Source organism: Bombus impatiens, unplaced genomic scaffold, assembly GCF_000188095.3.
Source record: "Bombus impatiens unplaced genomic scaffold, BIMP_2.2 scf_0027, whole genome shotgun sequence".
Lineage (NCBI taxonomy): Eukaryota > Metazoa > Arthropoda > Insecta > Hymenoptera > Apidae > Bombus > Bombus impatiens.
In genome coordinates, this window is record NT_176446.1 from 62,242 (window position 1) to 76,878 (window position 14,637).

A 14,637-nucleotide genomic window follows, 5' to 3' on the forward strand; every position below is an offset into this window, starting at 1 on the left:
AGCGGATTATTTTTATAGCTTTTTAAGATCGTTTTTTTTATCGATGAAAGTTTCTTCACGCTCTACTACATCTTTAATTTTTCATGAATCTTCCTTTTTTTTTTTTTTTACTCTCTATATATATTTTTACCTTTTACTGTTACGCGATGTATTTTTTGATTTTTGTTGCTGGTGTAATTTAAGGAAATATTAAATACCGTTGGCTCAGAAAAGAAAATTAATTCATCTTACAAAGTACAATTATTATTCTTTGTCATAGTTTCAAGATACACACTAAATTAATAATATTATACAGTATCGCTAGAAAGTGAATCACTTGTTGATTGTATATTTACATAAAATTATATATATTTAGCGTGTCGTTTCATTGAAACAACTAATCATTTATGTGTATAATAAACTTTAATATTTTACAATTCTTCAGTCGATTACACCGAATCAAGAAAATACTGCACACTTTACAACTATATTATATTCTGCAATATTAACAATTGTGTAGCGATACGGTTCTTGTTATCAAATTTCATTGTTAAAATAGTTTCGACTAAAAAAAATTGCAATTTGTAAATGATTTTCTGTCGATCAAACTAAAAGGCAAATAAACTAATTTCTTGACAGCTTTTTAATTATTTGTATATATCTTTTGTTTCTAGACACGATAAGTTACAACTTGTGTAAATTTGTTAAAATGTCGAAAAAATTGTTGCATACCAATGTTCCACTTCGTAAATTATTTACAAAATAATGTAAAATTCATAATAAGCCCATAAAGCATTCCATTATGCTTATGGTTGCAAAATACTACAATGTCGTTTCCCTTTTTGTTACAATATCAACGACATTCAAATTATTCATTCATCGCCAATGTGTTGTTCGATCATCGACTAATTTATTTCAGTTGCACAAATTGCGCTTGGTAATAAATTGCTTAAATCTGATTCTGGAAATACTTGTTAATTTTAATCCACGAGGAAAATGAACTGGCTCCAAGTTACTCGGAAAACCACCAAGTGTAACATTCCTTTGAATGCTTTTTCTCGAACAAAATTTCAAAATAACGCTGCCATTTCGCTTACCAAATAACCACAAGATAGTACCTTCACGACAAATGATATTTTTTCCTACAAAGTTTCCTCAGTCTCTCGATGCCTCTGAATCGATTATGCGTATACTCGTTCTCCCAGGCATCCAGTAACAAATTATAATATCTAACTGCTTCGAAGAAAGGAAAGTATTTGTACGTCTCGCACGTAGGAAAGATTCTCTCGAAACCACCAGTCTGCACGATCTCATCCTCGTGTCTTATCAAAACTCTGACGTCATCCGGCGTAAGATGTTTCAAGATCGATTTCAAATAATATTTCCTAGTAGCCTTGTTTATAAAATTATACTGCTTCTTTCTAACCTGTCGTGTCAGCACGTTCGAGTACAACTGTCGATTGTAACAGATAGCGTTTTTCCTGTAAATCAGCCTAAGAAGCCTCAATTCCTTGCAATTCAACAGGTCAGGCACGTGAAAACCGACCAGGTTCAAGTAATCCTCGGCCAATTGTCCTTTGACCAACTTACACAACGGTGTATCAGGTTCCATGGAAGGAAAATCGTTGACTTCGAGCAGCCAAGGTCGATACTGTCTATCCAATAAAACATCGAAACCGAAAAGCTGATAGAAATTATAAGCCGTCATCGAAGTTCTCTTCCAGGCTCTGTGTAAAGATGGTTCCGCGGAGATGACGGTCTTAATAGCGATGTCCTTGATCTTGGTCCAGATTTGAAGAATGTCCACGTCGTCCATCGCCGCCAGATACTTCCATAGACAGTTCAACGACCACATGTTACCCTTACACTTGTTTGGATCGTCGTTAGGTTTGAAATTCGGATTAAGCTTGTTCACGCTGGTGTTCGTTAGGTGCATGAACCTATCCGACAGCGTGTCCACGCGATTAACATACTTGATGGTAGCTAGTCTAACCAAACCTTCGTTATAAACGTAGATCCTAAGCGGATCGATGCTGGTCAGCAATACGTACAATCTCATATCAAATTTAATACCATCGATCAGTCTGGGCGAGGAGATGTATCTTTGGACCACGTAAGATCGATAAGTAGGAATCTCGTAGAAATTGGAAACTATTTTTATTCCGCTGCCTGCGCAAGAATCCGGAGGCTTCACGATCCAAACTCCGCCATTCTTCTCCATCAGCTTCCTCAAATTAGCTCTCTCGCCAGGTAGAACAAAGGTCATTGGCATGTAATAAAAATTGTTGGCGCCAAACTTCTTCCTCATCCTACGAAAGTTTCTCCAGAGTAGTATTTTGTCGCCTAACTCGTCGCAGCTGGGGAAATGATTCACTTTGGAGAAGTTCTTCGTGCGTCTTAGTTTTGTGTAAGCGGAAGTGCTGCACCAAGTGCCGCACCAGTTGTCTGTAGACCTGTTGGTCGTCTTGAAGCCAGAGTTACGAACCACGGCGGCCAGGATTTTTGGCGTGTTTCTCTTTGTCTTCCACCAAAGCAGGTGTCTGGTGATCTGATCAGGGAGTTTGCCGGTGTTGTTCGAATGAAAGATAATGAATGGCGGCACATGGGCGAACAAACTCCAGCGCATCGATAGCAACAAGTTTTTGTCACCAGAACCGACTGGATCGACGATTGTTCGACGAAACGGTCTGGCCATCATCAGGCGTTCGGTGATGTCCACGTAAGAGTACATTTCGTCGTCCTCGAGATCGTAAGTGGATGATAATTTACCTGAACAGGTACTCGTACTGGAGTCTCGCTGCGATCGAATTGTCATTGCTCCTTTCTCGCCTCGATTGCCTCGCGATTTTTCTGTTTCTGGTTGTGGTGGTCCCGTTAGAATCGAGTCGAGTTGGAAGCCAGATTGGTGTCACTGGGAATTTAAAGTGTTTGACCGAAAGTGAGAAAGTTAGAGGTTAGTGATGGGTGAAACGAGTGAAGTTTGTGGATTTACCTTTTTGGATTATCGTGTGTTTTGAAGTTGGAACATCGTTCGTGAGATCGATAGCTGGTGGTTTGAAATGACATTGAATGGCGTGAGATGGGCGAAATTTATTCGCGTTAATTTTCGATTTCTGTAATTTTTATTCGAATTATATGCTTCATTACAAATATAAGTAGGTAACAAAGTATATTTTTTGGCTTCGTTTATTTATATATATATATTTTAAAGGAAATATACGGTGAAAGTATAGTTAAGGGAGCGAGCTAGAGAATTAGGATATACTATCCCAATATCAATCTGTATCTTTTTTATTTTACTATCGAGGAATTAAAAAAAAAAATTACAATGATGCGAAGGAACGACGACAGCTGGAAATAATTGACAATTTAATTCGTTTATTTCATACCTACGTACTTCATACATACAGTTCACAAAAATAGAGAATTTGGACAACAAATTTTAATAAGCTTTTTGCTTTTAACTATTACAATTTTGTTTATCGACACGTTTTGTTCTACTGTAACACTGATAACAAGTTCACCTAAATGAACAATGACATCTGTCACTGTAATTTTCAAGTAACATAACTCAACGATAATAGCCATCTTTTTTATCGAATTGAAAATTAAATATTCCAACCTAACTGTCACTTTTGTTTCATAAATAAGTTTAATAAAAACTGAACATCTTAAGACATATTATTATCAACATAATTTTCGAAAACTGCCCGCCGTTACTATAGGGCGTCGATGCATTAACGCAGTTTACTTATAAATGTTACTATTCCACGAAGAGATCCAATAAGAACCGAACGTGTCAATAAACATCGTATTAACGAGTTATCAATACACTTCTGCATCTGAACCTGTAAATAAAAAGTATCACAAAAGTACGTTAAACAAGAATTTTACGAATCTGTGTATTTTTCCCATTATGTTGACATAAATCCAGGAACCTGATGCTGGAGATCCTGGAGAGAAATAACCAAACAATTCGCTGAAACATTTTCGTCGTTGTAAAATGATTTATTAAGCCAAACAATGTCGTACATCAAAAAAAAAAAAAAAATTGCACAACCGTGAAATAGGCACATGACGTGAACATTTCGTAACATATCGTCCCTAGATCGGTCATTCGTGTACAACAAGATGGCGATACAGCATACATGTATATAGATATATATGTATATATAAAAAAGAAAGAGAAAGGGCTCCGACATTTTTCCATTTTCTTTTCCTCCCTTTTTTGCTTTGCTGGTTCATCGCGACGGTTTCGTCAACGCGATCGCGATGAGAACAGCATCAGTTTAGGCCCGTGGAGTAAACATAGTCACCTAACAGACAGTTGCCTGCTCCAAATGATATTTCTGCTGGCAGAGTTTCTGCAATCTCATTATCCCTTCCGACCTATTTTCCGCGTATTTCGTCTCCCACGCATCGAACAGCAGGTTATAGTACCTTGGAACGTCAAAGTACTGCAGGTACTTGTAGCTAGTAGCCGTTGGAAAAATTTTTTCAAACGTATTCAACTGCGTTAGCTCGTCCTCGTATACGATTAACTGCCTAACATCATCCGGAGTCAAAGCTTTGATTATAGGTTCCAAATATTCCTCTCGATTCCTCAGATTCGAATAAACGGACTGTTTAACACGTTCGTCGTAACTCAACGTGGTTTTATATAGCCTGTAATCTTGGCACACTACGTCTAACTGATATCTCTCTGCTAGTTTCTTGGCCTCTTTAGCGGGTAAAGAGTTTGGTAGTTGATAGCCAACTATGTTGAACACAGCCTGGATCAATGGTCCTTTGATAGCGCTGTCTAACCCCGAGGAAGACTTCAACGAGGGCGAGATGTTCACTTCTAGCAACCAAGGCTTCAAGTCCTCGTCCAAAAGAATATCAAATCCAAATAGCTCGTAGCAACAGTACCGAGACGGTGTGTTAAGCCTCGTCAGAGGGGTGATATTCGATTCACCAGCTATCATCGTCTTCACCACGATGTCCTTCATACTGGCCCATAACATGGAAACGTTTACGTGTTTCTGCTCTAGATAAGACCACAGCGCCTTAAGTGCCCACTTGTCAGTGTACGTGGAGTTGGTTTTGTTGATACTGTAATTGGTCAGATGCATGAAGCGGTCGTTGAGGAAGTTTATGTCGTCGTTGTATTTGACGGAGGCGAACCGGACCAGCCCGTCCGGATAGATGTAAATCTTCAATGGGTTGAAGCTCGTGACCAGAACGTAGAGACGCAAATCGAACTTCATCCCGTCGATGAGCTTTGGTCTGGACAAGTAGTGTTGAACGATTACCGCGCGCTTCCTCGGTATCTGCGACCAGCGGTGCACCACTTTTATTCCCGTGCCTCTGGCGGACGCCGGTGGTTTCACGATCCATCTTTCCTTGCCGCCCAGTTTCTTCCACATTTGGCGAAAAGAGCTGAGATCACGCGGCAACACGTAGGTTCTTGGAACGAAATCGAACTCTTTCGCCTCGTGTTTCAGCATCATCCTGCTCAGATTTAACCACAGGCAATCCTTTCGGCCGATCTGGAAGGTGCCTGGGAAGTGGTTGATCTTCTGCGACTCTTTCAGTGTCTTGAAGCACGACGACTTCATGTGCTTGCCCCAAGTTCCACACCACTCCTGGCATATTTTCATCAGATGAAAACCTGAGTTGGTCAAGGTATGACGTACGATTAGTGGTGTGATCGTGCTGAGATGCCACTTCAGGTATTTGGTTACTTCGTAGGGCATTATTGGTCCCATGCAGTCGAACGACTGGAACACGATGTACGGCGCCACATTGGAGAATAAGCTTTTCCTGAGTGGTGTATTGCCAGTCTTATCGCCATTGTTCATGAACAACTGGTCTACAGGTAGAACCAGCTGGTCGATGTCGATGTACGAAGGAATCTCCTCGTCTTCGTCCTCGTTCTGACTCTCGGGGTCACCGTCATCGATACTGTATTCGACGTTCGCGATCTCGTGATGGTGATTGTAGGCGATTACGTCCATCCTGGACAATCTGTAACATCTATGGTGAAACATGTTTGGCTTTAGTTCGATCGGTACGGGACCGGCATTACGCGAATAGTTCGCGCAAAGATGAATCGGATTAACGATCATTCCCTCACTTTTGTTGTCTCGCGTCATTTTTGCGGTATATCCAACCTATTAAACGTCGACCGTTTATGGTGTCTCGCGATATATCGACCATACGTCACCGCGAAGGTCGACAACTTCCGGTTAGGTTTTTAATCACAGGTTTCACGAACGAATATGCTATATTAAGTATAGTTTCACGAATGCGCTTCAACTTTTGTGCATACCTTTTCCAAATCTACGTGTATTACAAGAAACATTTTGGAATTATGTTGGCAATGCTATGAGACTCAACGTGTCGTGATTGCAAAATATATGGAAATTGCAAATACGTATATACTTCATATAGATCATAAAATATTTAAACGATCGATTATCCATTATATTAACAAACTTAACAATGCTTATTATACGTTTAGGATGATTAATACTAATTTCTTACTAAATGCACGTATGTTTGCGATAAATATCTTGTCATTTCTAGATACATTTTCGGATTGGTTTCAGACTCAGACAATGTTAATCACGACCTTCCTGCTTCGCGGTACTAATGAAATTTGGAAATGTTTCGTACGCACGCGATATTACGTTTAAAAAGCTTCTTTCTCGATTTTCGACCGGCGCAGACTTTCTCGCGAATAATAAAAAATTAAGAAAAGAAAAAATAAAGGTGAAAGAACTTTATTTAAGGCAAGCAAACGGCAGGCACGGTACGGGCTTAATGAGACAGATAATGAGGACGGAATTCATCATAATACCGTGGCAAACGACACGGCGACGTAATAACTTTCGCGGAACGACACGGCTCGTGTTCGCTCGTCGGTACTCGAAAAATCGTGCTCGATTTTCACACGATAGAACATACGATACAAAGTCGAATGCAAACCAGCGGTTTAATAAATGATCGGCTTTCGTGCACATTGAAGGGACATCGTTATGATTCTCCATAAAGGATGGCAGCTCGTAAAAACTGTTATCGATGCGTTGGCCGCGTTTATACGCTATCGCTTAATGAGCCATATCCAGACGAGAAAGTTTATCATTCGCGTGAATCTCACGTTGCAATCGCTTATAACTTTTTAAATATCCTTGAGACTTTCACGTACGCGTTATCAGTCCGTTTAACCAATTTTCCCACAACATGCCCACTTACCTATTTAAATTATGTAAACGGCAGCTGTCAGCATTCTGCGGACGGACTTGAGCGGCTACCTGAAACAAACACCAACGTTTCTAGTTATCGTTCGAGCGACAAAGTACATTCGGTGTTATCGAACGTCGATAATAAGGGATAATAAGGGTGAATTGATATATGACGGTATTTGATTACTTTCGTGGTTATTTTCGAGGCTTGTTGATGCAGGTAACTTGTTCTTGCCTGTCGTTGCTACGGACACGTTAACATTATCGACCAAAGAGTAGTGCACACGATATGATAAAGTAACGCTCGATGCCGTATATGTGTGTGACCATTACGAAGCTATGTACTGCGTATGGACAAGAGCATCGACACGCTCTTCGAAATGGAACTGAATTTTTCTGAGAAGTTGGAAGGATTAATTCACTAGATGACGTGGCAAAAAAATGTTGAAACAATTGTTGATTTGCAATTAAACGTACGTTACTCTGTATAAGTTTTCGAAGAGACAAGGATAATTGCATTGATAATATAGGTGTACAAATATTCCCTCATAATTTGTAATATACAATGTATTATCAGACATGAAGGCGTTGGCAAGATGCGAGGATAAGACACTGCAACAACTCAATCAATCGCTACATTTTCTCTTTCGGTGAGCGTTACACCATATTGAGAAAAATTGCAGAAAAATCGCCAACCACCAACTGGTTTATAATCGAATTATCTGCGAGTGAAATCGATCGATTTCAAGTTCCGCATCGAAGACGAACGACGCGCGAACCGGTCAATTAAAACAACTCTTGAGGCTTAATGCAGCCACGATAGGATCGGCACATGCTCCCTCTGCACTCAGCGTTCGGCCCTCGTTATCGATCGATCGGAAACGGAGCCCATAATAAGAGCAAGATGGAAAAAGAAGAAAGAAAAATCAGGGCAGGGAAACGAGAAGGGAAAACGAGGTACATTAGAGCAAAGTGGGGTTATTTGAGCCAGTGGAATATTCGAGTCGACCTAAGTAGTTTGCTCTGTAATTTGCCATTACGGTATTTGCAAATTCGGTTACGAGGCAATTTTTAAGCGGTCTATATTTCTTTTTGCTGTTATTAAAAGGCGCGATGAAGAGTGAAATAAATAATACGCGTTATGTTTATTCGACCAGTAGCGGGGAGACGCGATCGAGAGGAAGCGCGTCAACGGGAGTTGTAAATTCTCGTTACGATTAGACAATCGACGCCACGAACAGATCGATCTCCTATTTCGATTAGGTAACTGGCGGTACAAGCGAAAAGGGGGTGATTCTACGCGAAAAAAGAAGTCGGAAATATAGAATAAAAATTTTTCGTTCGAGGCTTTGTTTTCGAAAAAATCGACTTTGAATTTTCGCTCGGTACGCCTGCACTTTATCACGTCTCGTTATAACGGATCTCACTGTAGATCGTTGTTTCGATGGAAAAATTAAAAAAAAAAAAAAAAAAAGAAAAATATTTTTATCGACACGGTCAACGGGATAGCAAATGCGCTTTCTTCCAAGGTCTAAGTCGAAGTGAACTTACTTGTGCACGGTACAACTAGAACTCAACTTATGAGTCTCAGTTCGAGTGGAACTGCACTTATATACTCTTCTCTGTAGCTGTCTGTACTCCTCGGGTCAACAATAGTTTTAAGGAGAGCTATAAAACTACTCCATACCTCTGTTAGGTAAAAACGTCCATCCCGTGACCCTGATACTTCGAACCTAAGCCTACTGTCATAAATCTCAGGCAAACATAATCGAATTAAATCATAAACAACTACTTCTAAATTTTATTATTTAAGCACAGTTATAACAAGAGGTCTAGGCTAAATTATCGAGGATTTTCTCAAAAATTCCAAAAGAAAGGCCCCCATGTTCTTTCATTTCCGACATACATTTCCAACGACTTTATATAGAAGCTAGTTACGCTGGTGCGTAGATTTGAACGAAGTGGATGAATAATTGACGGGTGAAAAGCCTGTAAGAGATGTTTTAAAGTTGCAGAATCAGTGCAGAGATATTGACTGATCTGTAGTCGTAAATCGAGTGAAGTCCGGTGACGATGCTGTTGCAAAAGAAAACTCTTGCTCGGTGAAGATTGCCCAACCAATGGTCGCTTGCGGGTGAAATCTAGGGAAACATGAGAACATTCACGTTTCCCCAAATTTCACCAGGTAGAGCAATAAGCATAAGGAACCTCTTGACTCGAGGATGTTTTGTACCACTTAACGACCTTAACGGTAAATCAAAAGGTCTCCTTTTATGTCAGTTCCTTAGGATTATTGCGGCCCAACTAATTGTGTTGACGTAGCGAATGACCGCCTCGACCGAGGGATTGATCCCAGGCTACGCAAGGATTTACCCGACGAAACGCATTGAAAGCTTCGCGATTATACTTTTCTACTTTTATAACTATTCGACAAAAAGTAACCAGATTAACATTAGCAATCTCTGCCGTAATTAGTATAATTCGACAGCGTGCTTTATTTCTCGAAACTACATATCTAGTGATTTATTTAATTAAGAAGATTAAAAAGGAAACACCCAACAGATCTCGCAAAGCACATAACCTAACAAACAAACACTCGCCACACTAAAGAAATAAATCAATCAAATTCAAAGATGGAATCCCACTGGGGATAGCCATCCACATGTTATATTATTATACCACTAAGCTATAATATTTTACCAAATGTCCTACTGGACAAATTGTAAAATGTAAATAAATAAATAAAAAAAAATTATTTTATTAGTTTTCGTACAATATTTCTTCGCTGGCTTAAACGACTCCGCCATAAGCTTATTCGAAAAATTGTCTCCGTCTTAATGTCTTTTCTCGCTCGACTCGAAGCAAAGATAATTTGCAACATAAATAATGGCGTTTACTTTCTTACGATATTACGAGATACCATTAGTCTTTGATACAATAGCGAAAGAATGGTAAAATATCGACTAAAGAGCAACCGGCCAGGTCAAACCCATCGGTCGGTTCCTCGAGTGACCTGACGCTCAAGGTGGGGGAGGTTTAACGTATTTCACCCGCACGTTACGACGATCTGTTGATGAACTGTCCTAGCACGTTGCCGATTTTTCCTACCAGCCGTTAGGTCACGTCCATCCATCGTGCCTTCCCGGCCAGGATTTTTCCTTGACCTTTGAGTCATTATTAGGTTTACAGCTCGGGGAGGACAGGTAATTGGGAATTTTCCAAAAAAGGGAATAGGCCTGTCCGAGCCATAAAACAGATGGCGACTCAAACCCCCGAACAACTCGCGTAATAGCATGCATCGATCAAATGAGAAAACCGGGCGAAACGTTGGAATTGGCGTGGAAAAGCGCGATAAGAGAAAACAGAAACGAAAATTCCGAGAACGTAGAGGCAGCGTGAAGACTCGGCCGATGGCTATTAACGGATAAAGCTGCGATGAAATTTGGCGCGATCGCAATTATACGCTTCGATCTTTTTTTTCCCCTTCATCGGTGAAAAAAACATCTGCGCGTCTTCGCGTTATTACAGTTTTTAATCGTTCGCCATGAATCGAACCTGGCGATCTCGATCCATTTGGGACATCTGTAATTTATCGCGTGGTTACGGATCGCGCGTTGAAAGTGAATCCGGAACTCGACGCGTGTGATTGGAATGGGGCACGCTGGGTGTCGAATTGGCGGGAAAAGTGATTTGAATTGCACGTAAAACGTATGTTTGGTATACAAAAACGTAACTGATTATTAAAGACCAGCTGTGTATGTGTTCTTTAATTTTGACTCGCAAACGCATGAGTTTTTTGAATGTGTCGGGAAACGTGTTTGATCTCTTAGCGATTTCCTCCATTGAATCGCTAAAGGAATTAGTTTACGGTTTATGCGAATGAAATCATAAATCATAGATGAAATAGAAAATTCTCGGTTGTAAATGTTTAATCTCGTGGCTTATTTATTTACAGATTGAATTTTGTAGCGTCCTGTACAGTCTGTCGGATAGATAGGTTCATACTTTCGTAAATAATTATGTAAGTAAAATTTTGGATTACGTTAAGAAAGTTTTCTTATCTGATTCTGCCTGAAACCATCAGAAGCGCGATATTTCACAGTCCTTTTAATAAGATTCTTAACTTGTTTAACACGACCGCAACCTAAACGACAAATATTTTAATATTTACAATACAATATCCAATCGTCGATAGTAACGATACTATATCGAATTAAATTTTCCATAGAGATAACAAACAAGGAACAAATTCATAGGAAAACTAAATTTAAAAAAAATAATAATTTAATCTGCAGTCCGATTGTTTTCAAAAAAGTTGCCCGTCAAATAATTTCCAAAGACCGTTGCAAAAGCTGTGAACAAACCCTGCTGCAAAGATGCGAGGATTTATCTGGTTCATCAAAGATACAAGGGAGCCCCGAATATGTCTCAAATGGCTATCATTAATAACACGAATAACGTCCAAGATTAACCTTCTCGCGCGTAATCTTTCTCATTCATCTACACTCATCTACACGGATCAGCAGCAGCAGCATTAACAACGATTTGTAACGATGCTGGAAAACGCGAACAAGTCTCACTGTCTCGTTCTTTCTACAGTCGAAAATTTCTTTCTCGTCGACGAGCTCCTTTTTTGGCGAAGGAATCGCCGTCCTTTCGATGATCTCGTAAATTACAGGATCGCAAATTATAGGACACCCTGTATAGTAAGTTGCGAAACGATCCGCGCGAAATGCTCGAGAGAAGAGACGATTGATGGGTCCGCGTGTCGTGAAAGTAGCGAATCAGTGATCCGTCGAAATTAGGTTATCACCGGAATCGCGCTGCTTTTTTTCTTTTCTTCTTTCTTTTTCTTTTTCTTTCTTTTTTGCATTTTATAATCGCCCGAATTGATTCAACATGGATGGAGAACACGGGTAAGAAAGATACGTTATACATAATATATGGTACCGGTCAAACACTATCTGAACACTTCCTTGTCTTTAACGAGATACAATTTTAATTGCACGCGAGAACGCCTCAGTTTTATTATTCGTACGTCGTACGTGTAAGTTGTAGAGTTATTACGACACGGTATTTATTTTCGACAAGTGAAACACAGTGGTTGTGTATTATTCGTAGAAAGTATATTCGTGAAAAAGTGATCATCTAAACGATATACGTCATTAGCGAAAAGTTCGAGATCAATGTGTGTTTAATGGATTATAGGATTTAAGAAATAATCAGGTTGGAATTTTGTCATCTTGGAAGACTCTCTTATCAACGATCTATCGAAATTTACAACAGGAGCAAGAGATTCAAAATGGCTAGAAATGGGGAAGATTCAATATTTTTTGACTGATAGCGTATGCCATCTTATTTGATCAGTTGTTTTCATCATCTTATCATAGATCAGTTGTTTTCATCATCTTATCATAGATCAGTTGTTTTGGTACAATTATGTTAGTTTCTTCGAACAAGCAATTAATTTTTCTTCGAATTGTTTTGATATTTCATATTTCTTAAAATAATCCCAATGTCCCGGATACATAAATTCAGGCAAATGTTAAAAGGATTGGAAAATTGGAATTTTTATTCAGATATGATCAGGTATTATCGTTTCTTGAAAAATCAGCTTCTTTTTTCAATCTTAATCAGATTCCTGTGTCTGGAATCGAAATCGTCGAACGACAGGTGTTGTTCGGCATTTTACCAATGTCGATGCTTCCCATGGAAGTGACATAATTTCTGTTCCCCAAACCTGTGCTCTCTTTTTGAAGCACACTCCTTTTTTGGTGGGCGACACCATGCTCTTGTATTTTTCCATCGAAATTATAAATTAAAACGAAGCTATCGACCGGCTTTCCGATGAAACTCACGGCGATCGATGGAGACGATTTAAATTTCAAGCGATAAATTATTCCATTAAATTTCGGTTAGTCCTTGAATCTTCTTTCTTTGCACACAACGTCCATAGTTTTTGTATATTTCTGTTTGCCAGGTTTCTTAAAAACGAAGTCAGTTTCTCGCGAAAGTATGTACATGAAATGTCATTTTGCCGGATAAAAATGTAACTGCGTACAATTTCCTCAAAATAACATATATTCGATTATCGAGGTTACTTCTCCTGCGATTCAGCGCATTTTTCTAAAGACTAATTCTTTCGATCATCGGTTTTAGAATTTCAAAATTCTTGCAATGGAAATTTTATAGTTTCCTTGCCTACAATTTTTTTTCCAAATAATTTTTACATTGAAAGTTACTCAGATGAAATGGAGCAAAATCGCATTCTCTCTTCGAATAGATCGATGAATTCTAAAGAATTAGAGCTGCGTAACAATTGCTAGCTGTTATTGTTAAATAACAGAGGAACTGCGACTTTAACGAAATAACGTACTACTGATTATTATTTTATTTTCATTTATATTATATTTTACCACTGATTATCATACAAAATATTTTCTATTTATCAACAGTATGTCTTCATACCATTCTGTCTCTTCTTTTAGGCAGAAATTAATAAATATAAATGAAACAGGCAATGAACATTGACGTAATGAAGCGATAATGAGACTGAGAAGTTTAAAGGACCAAGGATAAAGGATCGATGAAACGAAAGAACAAAGAAGAACGATTAAGATTGAAACAATGTGTTTATTTATTCCTGCACGATGTGCGATCGGTTTTAACAAAAACACCGTGTGGACATCGTTACGTCTAAAGAAAATCTTGTCTCTTAAACATAACAAATTAAAATCTATAATAATAATAATCCTTCTACTTTACGAGAATATAGTTTATATGTCAGGTACAAAATCGAACCCTATCACAGACGTGTCACTTAAAGCTTCGTCACCTATTTACAATACAGTGGGATGAGAGAAAAAGAAGAAATAGAGAGAAAAAGAGCTTCTCGAAAACGGTGCCGGATATGATATTCGATTACTTAACAAAGCAACATTAATATTACGAATATTAATTGGAAACGCCCTCGATCAACATAAACGAGGCGTAACAATTTTCGATATATGGAAGACAAATGATTCGTCGTTTTTCCTCCCATTCGCTGTGCCGCCTCTGCCCCACGATCGGCAGAGTTTCTTCACCAGGAAGGAACAAATCAAATCGAATTGTTAATTCAGAATCTTCGATCATCTGCGTCGTCTTTATCGATCAAACTTCGTGCTCTCGGATTTTTCCATCACCACGGCCTCCAAACAGCGTTAGAAGATTCCGTGGATTCGCCCGAAGAACTCACCACGCTGACAGGACTTTGTGGCGGCGTGTAAACGTTTTGTGGCACGTTGATCATCACGCTGGCAGCTGGACTGACAGCGGGTGTCGTTTTACTGACAGCGGTCACCGTGGTGGTGGCGGTGTTCGTCGACGCTGGTCCTTCGAGTCGCCGCAGACATCCGCCAAGGTGTCTCATTAACTGTGCACCGGCGGC

At 39.3% G+C, this 14,637-nt stretch overlaps 3 protein-coding genes across 11 annotated transcripts in view; all 3 read right to left on the minus strand.

The window, feature by feature from the left end:
• Positions 1–224: 224 nt before the first annotated feature.
• LOC100744079 (tubulin polyglutamylase TTLL4-like) lies at positions 225–3,163 on the minus strand. The gene has a single exon (XM_003484956.4). The coding sequence runs from the start codon at positions 2,792–2,794 to the stop codon at positions 1,100–1,102; it is 1,695 nt and encodes a 564-aa protein (XP_003485004.1). The 5' UTR covers positions 2,795–3,163; the 3' UTR covers positions 225–1,099.
• Positions 3,164–3,340: 177 nt separating this feature from the next.
• Positions 3,341–14,637, minus strand: part of LOC100744994 (tubulin polyglutamylase TTLL4-like) — a 244,962-nt gene continuing 233,665 nt past the window's right edge. For all 9 annotated transcript variants that reach the window (XM_012386666.3, XM_012386632.3, XM_012386643.3 and 6 more), the window contains 2 exons: positions 7,219–7,277; positions 3,341–5,997 (listed from right to left, as the gene is read on the minus strand). In XM_012386666.3, coding sequence (XP_012242089.1) covers positions 4,296–5,978 — 1,683 coding nt within the window. In that variant the 5' untranslated portion in view covers positions 5,979–5,997; positions 7,219–7,277 and the 3' untranslated portion in view covers positions 3,341–4,295. The remainder of the gene's footprint in view (positions 5,998–7,218; positions 7,278–14,637) is intronic.
• The window catches only part of LOC100745960 (enhancer of split mbeta protein-like), a 2,008-nt gene continuing 1,192 nt past the window's right edge, over positions 13,822–14,637 (minus strand). Inside the window, exon 2 of the mRNA XM_003484970.4 lies at positions 13,822–14,637. This exon is cut by the window's right edge and continues 16 nt beyond it. Within this exon, the coding sequence (XP_003485018.1) occupies positions 14,389–14,637 (249 nt within the window). The 3' untranslated portion in view covers positions 13,822–14,388.

What these genes read in the sequence shown, in the direction of transcription:
- LOC100744079 (XM_003484956.4), bottom strand. Translation starts at nt 2,794, where the DNA reads ATGACAATTCGATCGCAGCGAGACTCCAGTACGAGTACCTGTTCAGGT.